This window comes from Taudactylus pleione, unplaced genomic scaffold, assembly GCF_031769625.1.
Source record: "Taudactylus pleione unplaced genomic scaffold, aTauple2 ptg000411l, whole genome shotgun sequence".
Lineage (NCBI taxonomy): Eukaryota > Metazoa > Chordata > Amphibia > Anura > Myobatrachidae > Taudactylus > Taudactylus pleione.
The window spans coordinates 504392-520261 of record NW_028284813.1 but is presented as its reverse complement, the minus strand read 5'-3'; the positions used below and the strand labels follow the sequence as shown (position 1 = coordinate 520261).

At 47.9% G+C, this 15870-nt stretch overlaps 1 protein-coding gene across 2 annotated transcripts in view; it reads right to left on the bottom strand.

Annotated features, from left to right (window-relative positions):
• The window catches only part of ANKFY1 (ankyrin repeat and FYVE domain containing 1), a 113481-nt gene extending 105011 nt beyond the window's left edge, over nucleotides 1–8470 (bottom strand). Inside the window, exon 1 of one of the 2 annotated variants that reach the window (XM_088447031.1) lies at nucleotides 8368–8470. In XM_088447031.1, coding sequence (XP_088303157.1) covers nucleotides 8368–8377 — 10 coding nt within the window. In that variant the 5' untranslated portion in view covers nucleotides 8378–8470. Of the gene's footprint in view, nucleotides 1–8235; nucleotides 8324–8367 lie in introns of those variants that run through there. The other variant, XM_088447032.1, reaches the window with a different exon arrangement.
• Between the last annotated feature and the right edge of the window lie 7400 nt (nucleotides 8471–15870).

Genomic DNA, 15870 nt, shown 5'->3' with positions numbered 1-15870 from the left:
CGCGATACTTTTTCGCATGCCAGACTTTTCACGGTCTTCGCCTGTTTTAGGTGCGGAATCTTTTCGCGCGCGTCCTCACGATTCGACGTATTCAATTCTAAAGGATGCGAAAACACGTCCCGGCGAAACTCTAACAGGCGAAAAGAGCTGACAAAAATGGGGAAATCAGCCTGAAGCCCCCCAAAAGATGAACTAACATTGAGGATCAATATAAATGTCCCCGATTAGCCCTACTGAAGCTATTTGGGGTAGTTTAGTGCTGTATTTTTCTTCTATTAGCGTCTTTGCACAAGTGGTGAAGAATAGCATTAAGCAGTTTGTTTTGGTGAAAATAAGTAGTCCTGTCAAATTTGGGGTACTTGAAAATAGGTGCAAGCATGGTTTAAAATCGCTAAAGTGACGTTTTTAAAAATGCAAAAAAAAGCACAAACAAAAAACAGCTCCCCCATACTTGCAGGCCCCCCAAGAAGTCTATTTCCCTACTTTTTAGGTGTGTACCCCCACTTTGGACTTTTTTGCCCCCATTTTCAAAGTCATTTTTTGAGGTGTTCCACAGTTTGTTTTTAGGGATTTTTTGACGTAGTTATAATTTGGGGGGCTGTCCCAAGGTTGCAGAGTGGTTTCCACACCTTTGCACCCCAAAACCACATTTTGCACTTTTTTCCGCCTGCTATTCATAGGCAAAACTTTTCCACTGATTACATGGCATTAACTTTTCACGTCCGCGAAGTCTTTGGAATTGAATACGGAGGCAATTTTCCGCCTGGCGAAATGACGTCATCCGCGATACTTTTCCGCCAGGCAATTGAATACGGGCCTATGAGTGAAATAGGATATGAGGCTGGTAATTCTGGGACACGACCCAACTTTGGTAACACCTTAATCGCAGCAGAGTTAAAGTATTGGGGGACAATAGAAACAGATCAAATGGAATTAAAGAAAGACGTTTTTAATCTTTGCTGAGAATTTTAAAAAATGCCCCAGAAAAAACATCTGAGCCCGGAGCATTTAAAGGCTTAAATTTTTTTAACAGCGTTAGCAATCTCCTCATTCGTTATAGGTGTCATCAAAGAGGCAGCACTATCAGAGGACAGTAAGGGCAGAGTAATTGTCTCCTTAAAAGCATCTTTCTGATTATATATATATATTAGCGTTCCCGCTAGGCTGAAACAGCTTGCGGGTTCTATCCTCCACTCACGGGCCGCAGTGTCCCGCGGGTGGGGAAATGGCAGAGCAGCGGTCACCGCCAGTGAATGGATGCCGGGCGCCCGGCATCCATTCACAGTGACCGCGGCGCTTGGGGGCTGCCCGGCTAGTCCGTAAGATCCGTCAAATTCACATACACTATGGATGTGAGAAACCACACCCCCTCGCACGGTTAAGCACTAACAGTGCCCGGCTAACCTTCGTTCAGGAAGCCGTCTGTCTAGATTCCGGAGTCAGGATTTCGATGCCTGTCTTTAGTCCTGCGTCGGGATCTAGATAACGGGATTTAGTCAGATGGCTTTCCAGCCGTCTACATTTTGACCGCAACCCCTTCCAAATGGGTCAACTAGTGATGAGTGTAATTGTGGAGCTAATTGTTTTCTGACCGTGACCACCCCACATTTCTTTGACAAATAATTTGTATAAGACAACACAGAGTAACCCAAAATAATTTAGTTTTAGAACTTCAGCTTGTAATAAATGAGTCTCCTGTAACATCACCATATCTACCCCAAGTTTACATATGTAGGTAAAAAAAAAAAAAAAAACAATTATAGGGGAATAAATCCCACCCACCTCCCATGAGTAAATTTTTTATGGAGTCATGTTATGGCCGGGCTATTCATATATTGAGGACACATTTTTTTATTTTTTTCAAAACATAGAATAACAGCGTATGCACCCCAGAGCAGGCATGAATCCAAACATACATAACCAGCTCAGGCATTATGCCACCTGAATTTAGAGAAGATAAGCAACCACAAATACATCCGCAGGAAAATAGCCCAGTGCACTCTAGTACCAAATAGGGAAAAAAAACACAATAATAAAATTAAATTAAAAAATGTTAATCCAGTAACTATTAAAAGTAAAGCAAGGACATAAGTCACCCACATGCCTTCAGGCCAGAAAGTAAACCTCCAGGCATACATAGAAAAATGGGGTGAGTGAACAGCCAGTGTAACGCCACACCCATAATACAACAGAGAGACGGGCTCAAAGGAGCCGCAGCATACATTTTCATACAAGAAAACAATATAACAGATTATATGGCACAAAAATGTAAATGAGTGAGAGGCGTATGATACGTAAAGTATGCAAACCTACACCACCATCAGTGATGTCGCAGAAATACTTGCAATTAAAGATAGTGTTCCCGCTAGGCTGTTTTAGCGGGGCGCTGTGCCCTGCCCGATTTCTGAAGTGCAGAACGCACCCTACCCTATTTCTGAATGGCAGAACGCGCCCTGCCCTCCAGCACGGCGGCCCGCTGAGACAGCCTGCGGGTTCTGCCTCCACCCGTGGGTCGCTGTGTCACGCGGGTGGTCAAAACGGCGGTGCAGCGGTCACAGCCGGTGAATGGACGCCAGGCGAATGCGCCCGGCATCCATTCACAGTGATCGCAGCGCTTCCCAAGGGACTCAGGACGAGAGGCAACATAAGCGTAAACTGCAATCAGTCCCGAGAGTCCATATGAGAAGGAAAAACAGGGATCAACTTTGTCAGGGCCTCTTCTCGGAGATATGCATCAGCATCATCCGGTGTAGAAAAGTCCACAAAGGAATCCTCCGTGAATATGCAGAGACGGGCAGGAAACAGTAAGGCGAAACGACGATTATCATTAACCAGTCCCGCACACACCACGGAGAAAGCACGTCTGGCTCTGGTGACCTCTTCAGAGTATTCCTGAAAAAGAAAGTTTGTGTCCATCCCAAATAATGGAACGGTTACGCCTGGATGCTTGCCAAAGAGCTTGGCAATGAAGGAAATTAAGACAGCGGAAAAGGGCAAGGAAATAGTGATGAAACAGATCATTGCATCTCCTTTCACGGATTCTGGGAGGCGCACGATTCGTAAGTTATTCCTTCGAGAGCGGTTCTCAAAGTCATCCACCTTATTTAGAACTTGCATATGTTGTTTATAAAGCATGTCATACTGTTGCTTTAAATTAGAAACATCATGAAAGGTCTCGCCCAGCTGGTTTTCAGTAACCTATACTCGCTGTGAGCTGAATAATGTTAGTATTTGCCTCCTATAAAGCCTGCTTAAAAGAATCTTCTTGCTCTTGCATCATGGGAGCCATAGTCCCCTTTATAGCTTTTACTATGTCCGCATAGGAAACCAGTAATCCTGGCTGGATATCTTCAGGAAGGGCTCTGGAGCGTGAGGGGGGTGCAGAAGAAGCCTCAGGAGAAGTTGGTGCTGCGGGGAAGCAGCTGAGGGTGTGGTCGTGGGAGCCTCCATCTTGGATGGGTGCTCGTCTTTTTCAGGGCATTAGAGGGGGGAAATCCCTCTACATACACGCAGGAGATTTTCCCCTAAGAAGTGGTGGTTCCGGTCCAGCCGCTCGAGCCCGCAAATGGGCTTTAAACACGGATGATGATGGGGCTATAGGAGCTGGCTCAGCCTGCAGCCATTTCCATTGGGGGGAGAGCCGGAAGTCTATCTATGCAGGTAGTTTTAATGTTATGGCTGATTGGTGTATGGTAATTAGTATAAAACCAAAACATTATCTACGCCCAACGCATACTCAGTGTGTTTGCAGCTGCAACAATTCCCCTGGACTATGCCTTTATTGAATTGCTACCCACCTGTCTGTGCCCCCACAAAAAAAAAAAAAAATCAGTTGCGCCCCACATAATTACAGAGTAGCCTATGCTACCTGAAAAAAAAAAAGTACAATACACATAAGCCAGTGTCTCCACAAACAGCATAACAGCACTGAAGTCCTGTCTTTGCCCTACATTGCCAATGAACAAGCCCCCATCCCCAGTGAACTTGCAGACCTATAGGGCAATGCAGAGCTGAACAAGCTGCCAGCAATTACACTTGCATTCCGTGAAAGGAACTGAATGTGGTTATTTACTCGTTTTCCAAGATGTATGCATCTACAGATGTGTCCTCTTACACTGTTGTGGGAATTAACCCCTCTTGGCTTGCCATGTCACGTGTCGGTGTGCACTAAGCATTTTTTGTGTGTCTCATTTTCGGCTGAAATGCGTCTTAGTCACAATGTGATGCTACTAAGACAAACCAGGAGACTGCACTGATTAATTTTTTTTATTTTTATTTCTTTTATCATCAGAGCAATAATATAGCATATACACAACAAAAAATAATGGTAAATACTCAATAGAACAAAGGCATGATTAATTTGATAGTCGCACACAGATATACAACTGTTGCATGAGTCTCAATCTGCATACAAAGTGCTACAACGCTTTTTCCACGCCAAGCTCTGTTGTGCTTCATTTACATACTCAGTCGCACACATATCTGCAAGTGTTGCATATCAAATTAATCAGTGCAGTCTGCTGGTGCATCAAAAGGCCCCCATACATCAGAGATGGATTGCAGCAATCGTGCAATTTGCAATCGATTGTGTATAAAAATCTGCAATATATGGGCTTCACAGATCGCAGATTGCAACCAAAAAGTGATTGGAATTGTTTAACCAGATTGTCCAACATGTTGGATGTCACAGATGGATTGGGGCTGTAGATTGCTAGTGTATGGACATGATCAGCAGATTTGCAGACCGTTTCTAGCAAAATGATGGGCCTTTCAAGATTGCCAGATCTGTGTTTGCTGCAATCGATCTGCAAATCACTGAAAAAGATCTGTAGTGTATGGGCGCAGATTGCTCGATTGGGAAATCCTAAGATCGGGCAATAAATCTTCAAATTGTTCAATTGTGGTTTTCAGATTGCTGATGTATGGGGGCCTTTAGTCACATCACATTGCGATTATAACACATTTTCAGACAAAAAATATGCAAAAAATACACTCAGCGAAATCAGAGTCTCACAGGACCTGTCGGCTCACACACGCCAGACGTCTCTCACACCACGTCGTACCGAGAATAGATGCATGAGGACACATCCGTATGCACCTGAAAGCAGACTGATCTCTGCAGTACGCAAAACTCTGCATAGCTCACTATTCCGTATACACTCACTCTCTAAACTTAGCCTACTTGTGAACAATCTGTTATACCAATTAAGCTGCAGGTGAAGATGCAGCTGATACATAGGACCTGAATTTGCCCGTAGTTGCTTATACTCGGCTACAAAAGATGCACAGTGCTAAAAGACACAAGATCCATCAGTGCACTAATATTCAGCATTGTGCACAGCTATTGCTACTACCATGAACAGAGCAATTATTGTTCCTATAGGAGTACGTGGTTATGACATTTCTGAAGTTTCTGAGACAACAATTGGGAGTAACTGTGCTCAATGTTATGTATGTAAGGGCTAAATGCTGGGAGCTCACACTCATAGCCAGGCTTTGGTGTAGAAGATCGGTGGAGCAAAAAGCAATGGGAACTTCAGGGTGTGTTAAGTTATAATATAGCATCTAGGATTTACACAACCGTTTTAAAAATTTACAAAATATTCATTACAACAGCATAAGGTTCAGAAGTCCCAGCAGCTGAATAGCCACTGGTTCATATCCCGATGCCGGCAGCCTGAAGGGAGAAGATTGTGACAGGGCAGGTAAGTACCCTATCCCTACCCCTCTCACCCCCCTAACTTTCCCTTAGTGGTGCCTAACCCTAACCTCCCCTCAGATGTGCCTAACCTCCTCCCCCAACACCCTAACCATGCTACGCTCCCTAAACCTAACCCTCCCTGCGCGGCTACGGCCACCCCGGACTTACCTCATTCGGGCTGGCGTTCTGGCGTCGGGATTAAGATAGGCGTTGGTATTCCGACGCCTATCTTAAGTCCTTTGACGGGATTCGGGTCTCAAAACTACATTCCTAAGGTTCAATTGAGAAATAAGGAACTGCAAGATTGAAGTAATTCTGAATATATGAGAATCGACCAGTTATCTTTAATATCATATAGGGTTCATTCTAGCACCCTGCACCTATTGAAACCTGTGCAGTTACTCTTTCCTGTCTGGGGTGTCCCTCTCTGCTTTGGTGCTTCTAGCACAAACTGCTGAATCTCAGCAGTTTGTTGCATCAGCTGAGTGTGCTAGAAGCACCGAAGCAGAAAACAGCACTCCAGGAAGGAGACAGGAACTGCAGGGGTTGTGACAGGTGCAGCTTGCTAGAATGAAGACTAATCATACACTACGCATGGTACTTTGTCTAGCTTCTGATCTAACAAACTGAGAAAGAACTTGATGTGGCAAAGGTCTGTGCAGGCAGCTGTGACAGAGACACCTTATGACCCTAAAGGTCTGATTACATTTGCTGACAGTAAATGTGTAGAGGAGAAAGCATTATTCATTCAGCCATAGAATGTAGTGAAAGCATTCTGAAAATAAATTGTACTGTGTATTGTTTTCTCATTAAAATAAAATAATGTAAAATCATTGTTTGTATGAGTGTATTAACTTTACCATACCATGGGCCACAGATGGAAGTTGGACAGCACTGATATGTTGCAAAGTTCCCGCAGTTTTTCTAAAACAATCTTTAGCCCATAAGAAAGCTAAAGCTGCGTATCCACTACATGAGAGTGGAACGACAGCATGATTACAGCATTGTAATCGCTCATCATCCTGTGCAGTGGATAATGTACCCACACTGAACGATATGTCGTTCAGTGCAGGCACCCTCCCTCATCCCCGAACATGCACAACCTGTGGATTTTGACAGGTTGGCCTGCATGTTCAGTCGATTCCAAATGCCGACAACGACCAGCGGGAACACGCATCGCTGGTTGTTGCCGGCATTTTACTGCGCGATGAATGAGCAATAGAACGATTACGATGTCGTAATCATTCAATTGCTCACTTTTCTCATCTAGTGGATACGCACCTTTACATTGCAGATGTCCTAACAAAAGGACAAATGTATAATAAGAGACATTCTGAGATGCAACCACATATACTACTCATTTTATCATTTGGGGTTTTGTGAAAAGCTCTGCTGGCAGTGCCTAAGAACATGGAGAAAGTTGTCTCATCATGGGCAGCACATGCTGGGCCTCCTATGTTACTACCAGGAACCAGTAATTCAACATCTGACAAATGCAGCTGACACTTCACTACTAAAAAAAATACTATAAAAAAAAATTAAATAATTATTTTTTTAAAAAGCTACATTAACAGTGTCTGTTATTTAACCACAATCATAAAGAGCATCACTCCCATGTTATATACCTGGGCTGCAGAATTCACTTTCCAGACCAGACACATCTAGGTCATTCAATGAGTCCCATTCACCCACATTTGCTCTACAATGGTTTTAAACTTTGCAATTGTTTTTTAAATCAATGTTACAATTTTAAAACGTGCATATGTATAGCATTAAGTGTTCAGCCACAGCATACAGGACTCACACACATTACAGGGTACATCATACTAAGAGCACGTTCCCATATACACATTACTGGGTGCATCATACTTAGAGAACATTTTCTCAAACATACACATAGAATTTGACGGCAGAAAGGAACCACTTGGCCCATCTAGTCTGCCCTAACACATTACTGGGTGCATCATACTAAGAGCACATTCTCTCACATACACATTACTGGATGCATCATACTAAGAGCACATTCTCTCACATACACATTACTGGGTGCATCATACTAAGAGCTCAATGTCACACATACAAACACATTACTGGATGCATCATACTAAGAGCTCAATGTCACACATACAAACACATTACTGGGTGCATCATACTAAGAGCTCATTCTCTCACATACACATTAGTGGGTGCATCATACTAAGAGCACATTCTCTCAAACATACACATTACTGGGTGCATCATACTAAGAGCACATTCTCTCAAACATACACATTACTGGGTGCATCATACTAAGAACACATTCTTTCACATACACATTACTGAGTGCATCATACTAAGAGCACAATCTCACACATACACATTACTGGGTGCATCATACTAAGAGCACAATCTCACACATACAAAACACATTACTGGGTGCATCATACTAAGAGCACAATCTCACACATACAAACACATTACTGGGTGCATCATACTAAGAACTCAATCTCACACATACAAACACATTACTGGATACATCATATTAGAGCACATACCCATACACGACAAGGAACTGCATGCAGTATTGAAAACATACTCTGTGTACATGCTCAGACCCTATGTCCCTGCTGCACCCTTCACCCCCCATACTAGCCGCTGCATTAGCCCCTTAGGACCCATTTCTTTACCTTCCGCCATGATGGATTCGCCCGGGTGATATCGCGAGAAGGGCGGGCGGGGTCGGGCAGATCCCGGTAGATGTGTCAGTGACGGGAATGAAAGCCATTGACTCATTCACTGCCTCCGAGCTCGGCATTGTCATGCTCGAGCGCCCTCTAGAGGTGAATATTCCTTCCAAGCAAGAAGCAACACCAAGCGCTCCAATCCAAGCTACCGGGTTGTTGTTATTGGGCGAATGGATGCTACGCAGTGACTGTATGTTTATGGCCAATATCACGTGCAAGTACATTAAAATACTTTAACCTCTTTAGGAAACAATGCAAACAAAACATTATGATATCCAACTTTTTCTACTGATAGTGTGGATGAAGCAACTAATATTTCCCAACATTTACAGTACAACAGACAAAATAAGCATCGCCCTGATGCACCAAAATCCTGCCCCTTTTGTGCCTTTGAATAGGGTAACAGCTAGATCCCCTTCCGTAGATTGATCATGACGTCATCAGCAGTGTCCAACGTCAGTCCCTACAATCCAAGTGGGCATGGGGGGGAATATAACCATGTGGCGAGCGCAGCAAGCCACCGTGCCCGAAGCGTCTCGAGTGAAGCGAGCCCGCGAGAGGTTAATTTTCTTATTTTGGTGCACTGTGTGGGCAGGAAACTACACTTCCACCCTCGTCACTTCCAGATACAATAACTGAAGTGGAACTAGTCTTTACCCTTTGAATAGGGACTGTCCCACCAAAATTGGGCATACTTGCCTACTTTTGAAAAAGCATTTCAGGGAGATTGTAAAAGCAACACCTATGAGCGCGATGGTAAGGTGGGCGTGTACTGCTACATCTGAGGGACGTGCCGTAAAATTGCCTTACATCCAAATGTAATGAGCCCCATAGTAGTTAGTAAGATCTACTTGTTGATGAAAACACACTGATACTTTTCAGAAAATGCATGTAACCATAGGGATTATTGTGCCTTATATCCAATGCAGGGACATGATACTAAAGATCAGTGGCAGATTTTGCCTAGTGGCTGCGAGGCTGCAGCCCCCCCAGCAAAATACACCACCTCAGTGTAGTCAGTGCTACACTGTAACTGGCAGTGGCTTCCTATGGGGACAGTTAGTCCGGGCTGCTATTAGCAGAGAGCGACTTCCAGGAGGAAGCCACTACTCTGCCTTTCCGCTAGCCCTGACAATGCAGCCTTTTGGAAGCCGGTGGTGACATGCGCATGAGCGGCTACCCGCCGCTAGTGCGCATGTGCTGGTCCCGGCGCCAGACAGATCGATTGCGCAGGCGCCGGGACCAGGGGCGTTTCTAGAGAGGAGGGGGCCCGTGTGCAGTCTCAGACACGGGTCCCCTCCTCTCCGCCCGGTGGCCGGCAGCGCACTGAGCGGTGCGCGGCCAGCGCTGGAGTTATAGACTCTGGGCACTAGAGTGTGTCCAGAGTCTATAATGTATGCACAGGTCACCGGGAAAATTGCCACGGTGGGCATTTTCCCTGTACTGCGCATGCGCAAACGACGGGGAAATGGCAGCTGCGGCTATTTTCCAGTCATTTTACAGTGCCGGACCCCTGCGCCGACGTGGGACTTCGGAGAGGTAAGTAATATTATGGGTGCAGGGTGTACGGTGCCAGGCCCCCCTGGACCCAGTGGCCTGTGTTCCCCGCACACCCTGCACCCATTATAGATACGCCCCTTGCCGGGACCCAGCCAGGAGCCGGTGAGTGACCTTGTCCTTTTCAGCGGCAGACAGCCCCCTCATCAAAGAGGGTAGGAGCCGCTGCTGCTAATGATCCCATTTGAATGTATATATCAGTTTTTTTGTATATAACAGGCTCTACAACATGACCCCTTCAATCCGGTACAAAAAGCTCTGCTCCTGGATTTTTCTCTTAATTGATGATTGCAGCCACCTGTGGTCAGGGCCGGCTCTACCACTAGGCAAACTTAGGCAGCTGCCTAAGAGCCCCGGCTACTGCAGGGTGCCTCTGGAATAATGTGTAGTGCGTACCGTACGCACATAAGTGCAGCCCGCACTACACTACTAGTAACAAACACACAGCCGCCGGGGCCGGCAGCTGTGTGTTTGTTTTAGTAGCCGATGAGAGTCAGACAGACTCTCATCGGCTGCTGCGCCCACTGCCGAATCCGGGCTGGAGCTCACTCATGAGCTCCATTTCCTGGCTCCCGCAGTGGGTGATGGGAGAGACGTCAGGACGTCTCTCCCATCATGCAGAGCGGGCCGGCCCAGGGGGACAGAGGAGCGGATGCCGGAGCAGAGATTAAGGTAAGTTGAGTTTTTTTTGTTTTTTTTACGTGTGTGTCTGTCTGGCCCTGGGATCACTGCTGGGAGTACTGCTGGGGGGACGGACGGACAACTAGTGGGGGCACTGCTGGGGCTACTACTGGGAGCACTGCTTGGGAGGTCTGCTACTGGGGCTCTGCTGGGGGGGATTACTACTGGGAGCACTGCATCGGTGGGACCACTACAACGGGGGGTTAGTACTGGGGGCACTATATAAGGGGGACTACTACTAGGGGCATTATATAAGGGGCACTGCATAGGGAGACAACTACCTGGGGCACTATATAAGAGGCATTGCATAGGGGGACCACTACCTGGGGCACTACAAAAGGGGCACTGCATAGGGGGACCACTACTGGGGGCACTGTATAAGGGGCACGACTGGGGGCACTGTATAAGGGGCACTACTGGGGGCACTGCATAAGGGCTTGGGTAGCTATCCGAGGGGGGGGGGGGGGGTGCAAGGTTGAAGAAATGCCTAGGGTGCCAAGAAACCTTGCATCGCCCTGCCTGTGGTGATACACCTGCCTCATCTATTAACGAGCTTAACACAGGTGTCTGCAATCATTAACTAGGTGGGAAGTTCAGGAGCAGAGCATTTTTGGAAGGGGAAATGTTAGAGGGTAGGATATAAGCTTCACAATGGGGGTAAGGCGCAATTAGGGAGATTGCTAAACTTTTCAGGGAGTCAGGGAGATTGCTACTATTTCAGTCTCCCTGACAATCAGGGAGAGTTGGCAAGTATGAAATAGGGCCACTTGGGAAGTATGACATAACATAAATTACAGGGGGGACATAACGATAGGGAAACAAGGGTGGGGACCGGTGGTATTAGGGACATTTATGCCGGTGGTTTGGCTGCAAGGGGCATGGTCACAGAATATGCCGTATGCACGAGCCACACACCCCAGTTTTCGTCTTGCTGGGGGCATGGGGTACATACAATAAACCAGGCCAGGACAAGGTATGTCCAACCTGCACTCGATGCCTTCGCAACTAGCTGCAGCTGCCAGCTGGTGTTCTAAGCTCCGTTGGTGCTTGTCTAAGGGTCCCATATATCATTGTATATTTGCTGCTTAATCCCCAAAAACTCACGTTTTCGTGGGTTAACCGCAATTATTAAGTTTCTCCCAGATGTATGAAGGAGGAACCGCAGCATGTATTGGAGGTCCCTCCATTCCCGCAGGCAGCCACTTCCCCCATAGGATTCTATGGGGGATGCGATGCTTCTAAATTTACCAACTTCCGGAATGTGATGCATTCCGGAGATTGGCCTCCGCAGCTAACGCCATCTGAGGGCTACACATCGCATAATTAGCCGGCAGAGGTTTCCCCCCGGAACCCTCCCTGGCAATGGTGGCCGCACATGTGCATTCCCGACAGCACTCCGGGCACATCGCAATATGATCATGGGCAGTAATGTCATGACCAGATAGCATTGCAAACATAGCTTTCTGATTGCTCCCGCCATGGCTTTCTCATTGAGCCATCCCTGCATGTATCCCTGAGTGTCCCTGGGACCCTTCCAAAGCTGTTTCATTGCTCCCTCACTGCACTGGCATCACAAGTTGGGGGCGGGTCGCACCAGGTGACACCATCCGAGGGCGTGACACCAAAATAGTAGAGCAGCTCTGCAACTATGGTGTCACCCCCTCGGATGGTGTCACCGAACAGCAACACTGCAGTGAGAGGCATGGGTGAGGATGGGGGCTGCCCAGCAGCTGCTGCTCCGCTGAGTAAGCCACGGTGTCCTATGCTGCAAACTGCATGCGTGTGTGTGCATCCATCTAAACAGTACAGATAGAGGCTCATGTTGTGCATCAGGTTGACATGGGCGTAACTACCATAGGTGCAAGGGGTGCAGCTGCTATGGGGCCCAGAGCTGAGGGGGGCCATCTTCCTTGTCAAAGTTATATGTGTTATATACATTCTTGCACCATTGGGTGGTACATATGGGCCCTTACAAACCTTTTCATGGGGCCTTCATGTACTTAGTTACACCCCTGCACATTGAGGTTATGGACACTACAGCCTGTAAGTGGGATGGCGGGGGGGGGGGGGGGGGGGGGGGGCAGTGCCCAAAAAGTGGGACTGTCCCACCAAAATAGGACACTTGGGGGGGTCTGCATATTGTTTTAGAGCCTGAATTGACCCTAGATTGAGCACTGTCCATTGCAATCTCCATGGAAAGTGCAGCAAAGGATGTCCCAGAGTTGCAGCAGAAATTTATTGAAAGGAGAGATTTATTGAAACTTGGAGAGAGATAAAGTACTAACCAATCAGCAAATATAATATTACAGGCTATCAGGGGCAGATTGGGTCACCGGGACGCCGGGCCAGTTCCCGCTGGGCCGGTCCCTTTGGTGACCGCAGGCGCCCTTCATTGATTGACCCCCCCCCCCTCTCCCCACGGACCTCCGCTCCCCCATTCCACTACCGCGATCGGAGCTCAGCTTCGATCGGGCAGCCACAGCTTGTGCTCAAGCGCAGCAGGAGACAGCTCAGAGGTTAGAAGAAAAGAAAGGCCGACGGGGGAGCTGCTGACCATAAGCCTTTGCGGAGCCGGAGCCGTCAGTCACCACTGACGACTCCGCCTCCAGCCCCTTGCGGCCCGCCTCCAGCCTCCGACCTGCAGAGATATCATCACACTACACACAGACAGTGTGCAGACACAGCAGCACAGTGCGAGCAGCGAAATCATTGGAGGTGGTGCCGGCGGCCGGAAGCAGTGGCGATCCGCATTGAGTATATTCTGCACATTCCCACTAGGTATAAACTGCCTCCCCCCTCCCGGCCAACGTGACATACACTCCTACCCCCCACCCCAGGTACATGTACTACCCACCTGATCAAGATCTTCCCCGCCCCCCCCACACACATAATGAGTATAATATGATGTGTAAAATAAATATGGCTGTCATACCCATATGAACCCCCTACAGATACATGTATTACCCACCCGATCCTGACCACCCCCCTCGACCAATTAAATATAATATATAAAATGTATGTCCTGCGCATATAATCCTCCTGCCCAGGTACATGTACTACCCACCTGTTCCCCCCTGCCCTAATAAATATATCAAATATATTTATTTGTCATGCCCATATAACCCCCCTGCCCAGGTACATGTATTACCCTTCCCCAATCCCCCCCTCCGTCCTAACAGATACAATATATAACATAAATATAAGTTTGTCATGCCCAGTGAAGTGATGATGTAATATAAGAGAGCATGTACTACCTGCCCGACTCCCCCAACCCTAGGGACATATACTAAACAACCTTGCCCCCCCCACAACCCCATAGACCTATACTACCCCCTCAGGGACATACATTCTCTCCCTACACCCCCACCCCTGGCCTAATAGACATACACTCCCCACCCTCCCCCTTGCCCCAGAGACATACTCTACCTGTGCTACTACCACACCCCACCTCTCCACCCCCATGGACATACACTACCCCCTGGCCCTCTAAGCACTGTCCCCCCCACCCCCCAACCCAGGTTACATACAATGGTACTGCTGCCAGCCTGGGCACCACAGTGATCACAATAAACCAACAGCTCTGGTACCAGGATCTAAACTGCTAAACACACATCGCTCAGTGGAGGCAGAGCCAAGCACGTCAGCAAGTACTGCAGGCAGGTCAGTCTTCTGTGGGGGACTGCGGCAATTATGTATTATTTTTTCCTGTTTGGGCCAATGTGTTTATTGTTTTTCTTGTGGGTGCCAGTGTGTTATTATTTTCCTGTGGGGGAGTGTACTTGTTTTTTTAGGGTTTTTTTCCCTGTGGGGGTCATGTGTTTGTTTTTGTCTGTCGGTGCCAATGTGTTTTTTTATGTTGGTGGCCAATGTGTTTTATTTTTTTGTTGTGGGTGCCAGTGTGTTTTTTTTCCCTGTGAGTGCCAATGTGATTGTTTTTGCCAACGCAACTGCAGCAAAGATGTAAGGAAGGCCGCAACTGTGTCCAACTCAGAATCAGGCCCTTGAGGGATCCCGCCCCCTCAGACCACACCCTCAACAGACTCCGCCCCACTCAGGGCTGCTTCCATTAAATTTCCCGGGCTGGTTTTCCATCCCAATCCGCCCCTGCAGGCTATATTTGAAAAAAGATAGTTAGGAGCTGATTGGTACTTTATCATACATTTCCAACCTTACAGATTTTCGTGGGACAGTTTCACTTTTCAGTCCCATTGTCCCACCTGTGGACTGTAGAGTCTTGGGGGAGGTTGGGAGGCGCCAACTCAACCCTTCCTCTACTTTGCAGAACAACAGGGAATAGATGCAGTGCGCACGCAGAGTGCAGAGAGGGACTGGCAGGGCCGGATTAAAGGGGAGGCGACACGGGTGATCGTCCCTGGGCCCCCACACCTGAAGGGCCCCCACACCCAGCCTCCTCCGGACACCTAACCCCGGTGCCGCACGGAGACACCAGGCGCCCGCTGAGATTGTAACCAGCGTGAGCCCGGCTCCCTCCCCGCAGCGGCAGCCAGAGCCGGAGACTAGAGCTCACTCGTGAGCTCCGGCGTCTGGCTCAGGCAGTGAACTATGGGAGAGACGTCATGCATCTCTCCCATAGTGCAGAGGAGCAGCGCCAGCCAAGCGGATCAGAAGGCAGCGGGAGTGGGGCTTAAAGTAAGTATGATTTTTTTTTTTCTCTTTAGCGCAAGTGGCTTTTCCACTGATGGGGTGAACATTATTCGGGGGGGACATTACTACTGGGGGCATTACTACTGGGGGCATTATTCGAAGGGGACATTACTTGGGGGGGGCATTACTACTGGGGGCATTACTCGGGGGGGGGCATTACTACTGGCGCCACTACCACAGGAGGCACAACTACAGGGGTATTACTACTGAGGGCATTACTATTGGGCACACACAGGGGGCACAACTACAGGGGTATTACTACTGGGAGTATTTATACAGGGGGCATTGCTATTGAGAACACTACTACTGGGGGTATAACTAAAGGGGGCATTGTATAGGGGGAACTGCATAAGGGGCAACACTCCTGGGGGCACTACTACTGGGTGCACTGCATAAAGGGCACGTAATAGGGGCCCCCACAGACCTTAATCCGGCCCTGGGGACTGGGGGCATGTCAACAGCTCCATGGAGCACTATTCACTAGTGTAGGGAGAGCCTGAGGGATGCCCAGCACGCCCCCACAGTGACGTAAACTGGGGTGCA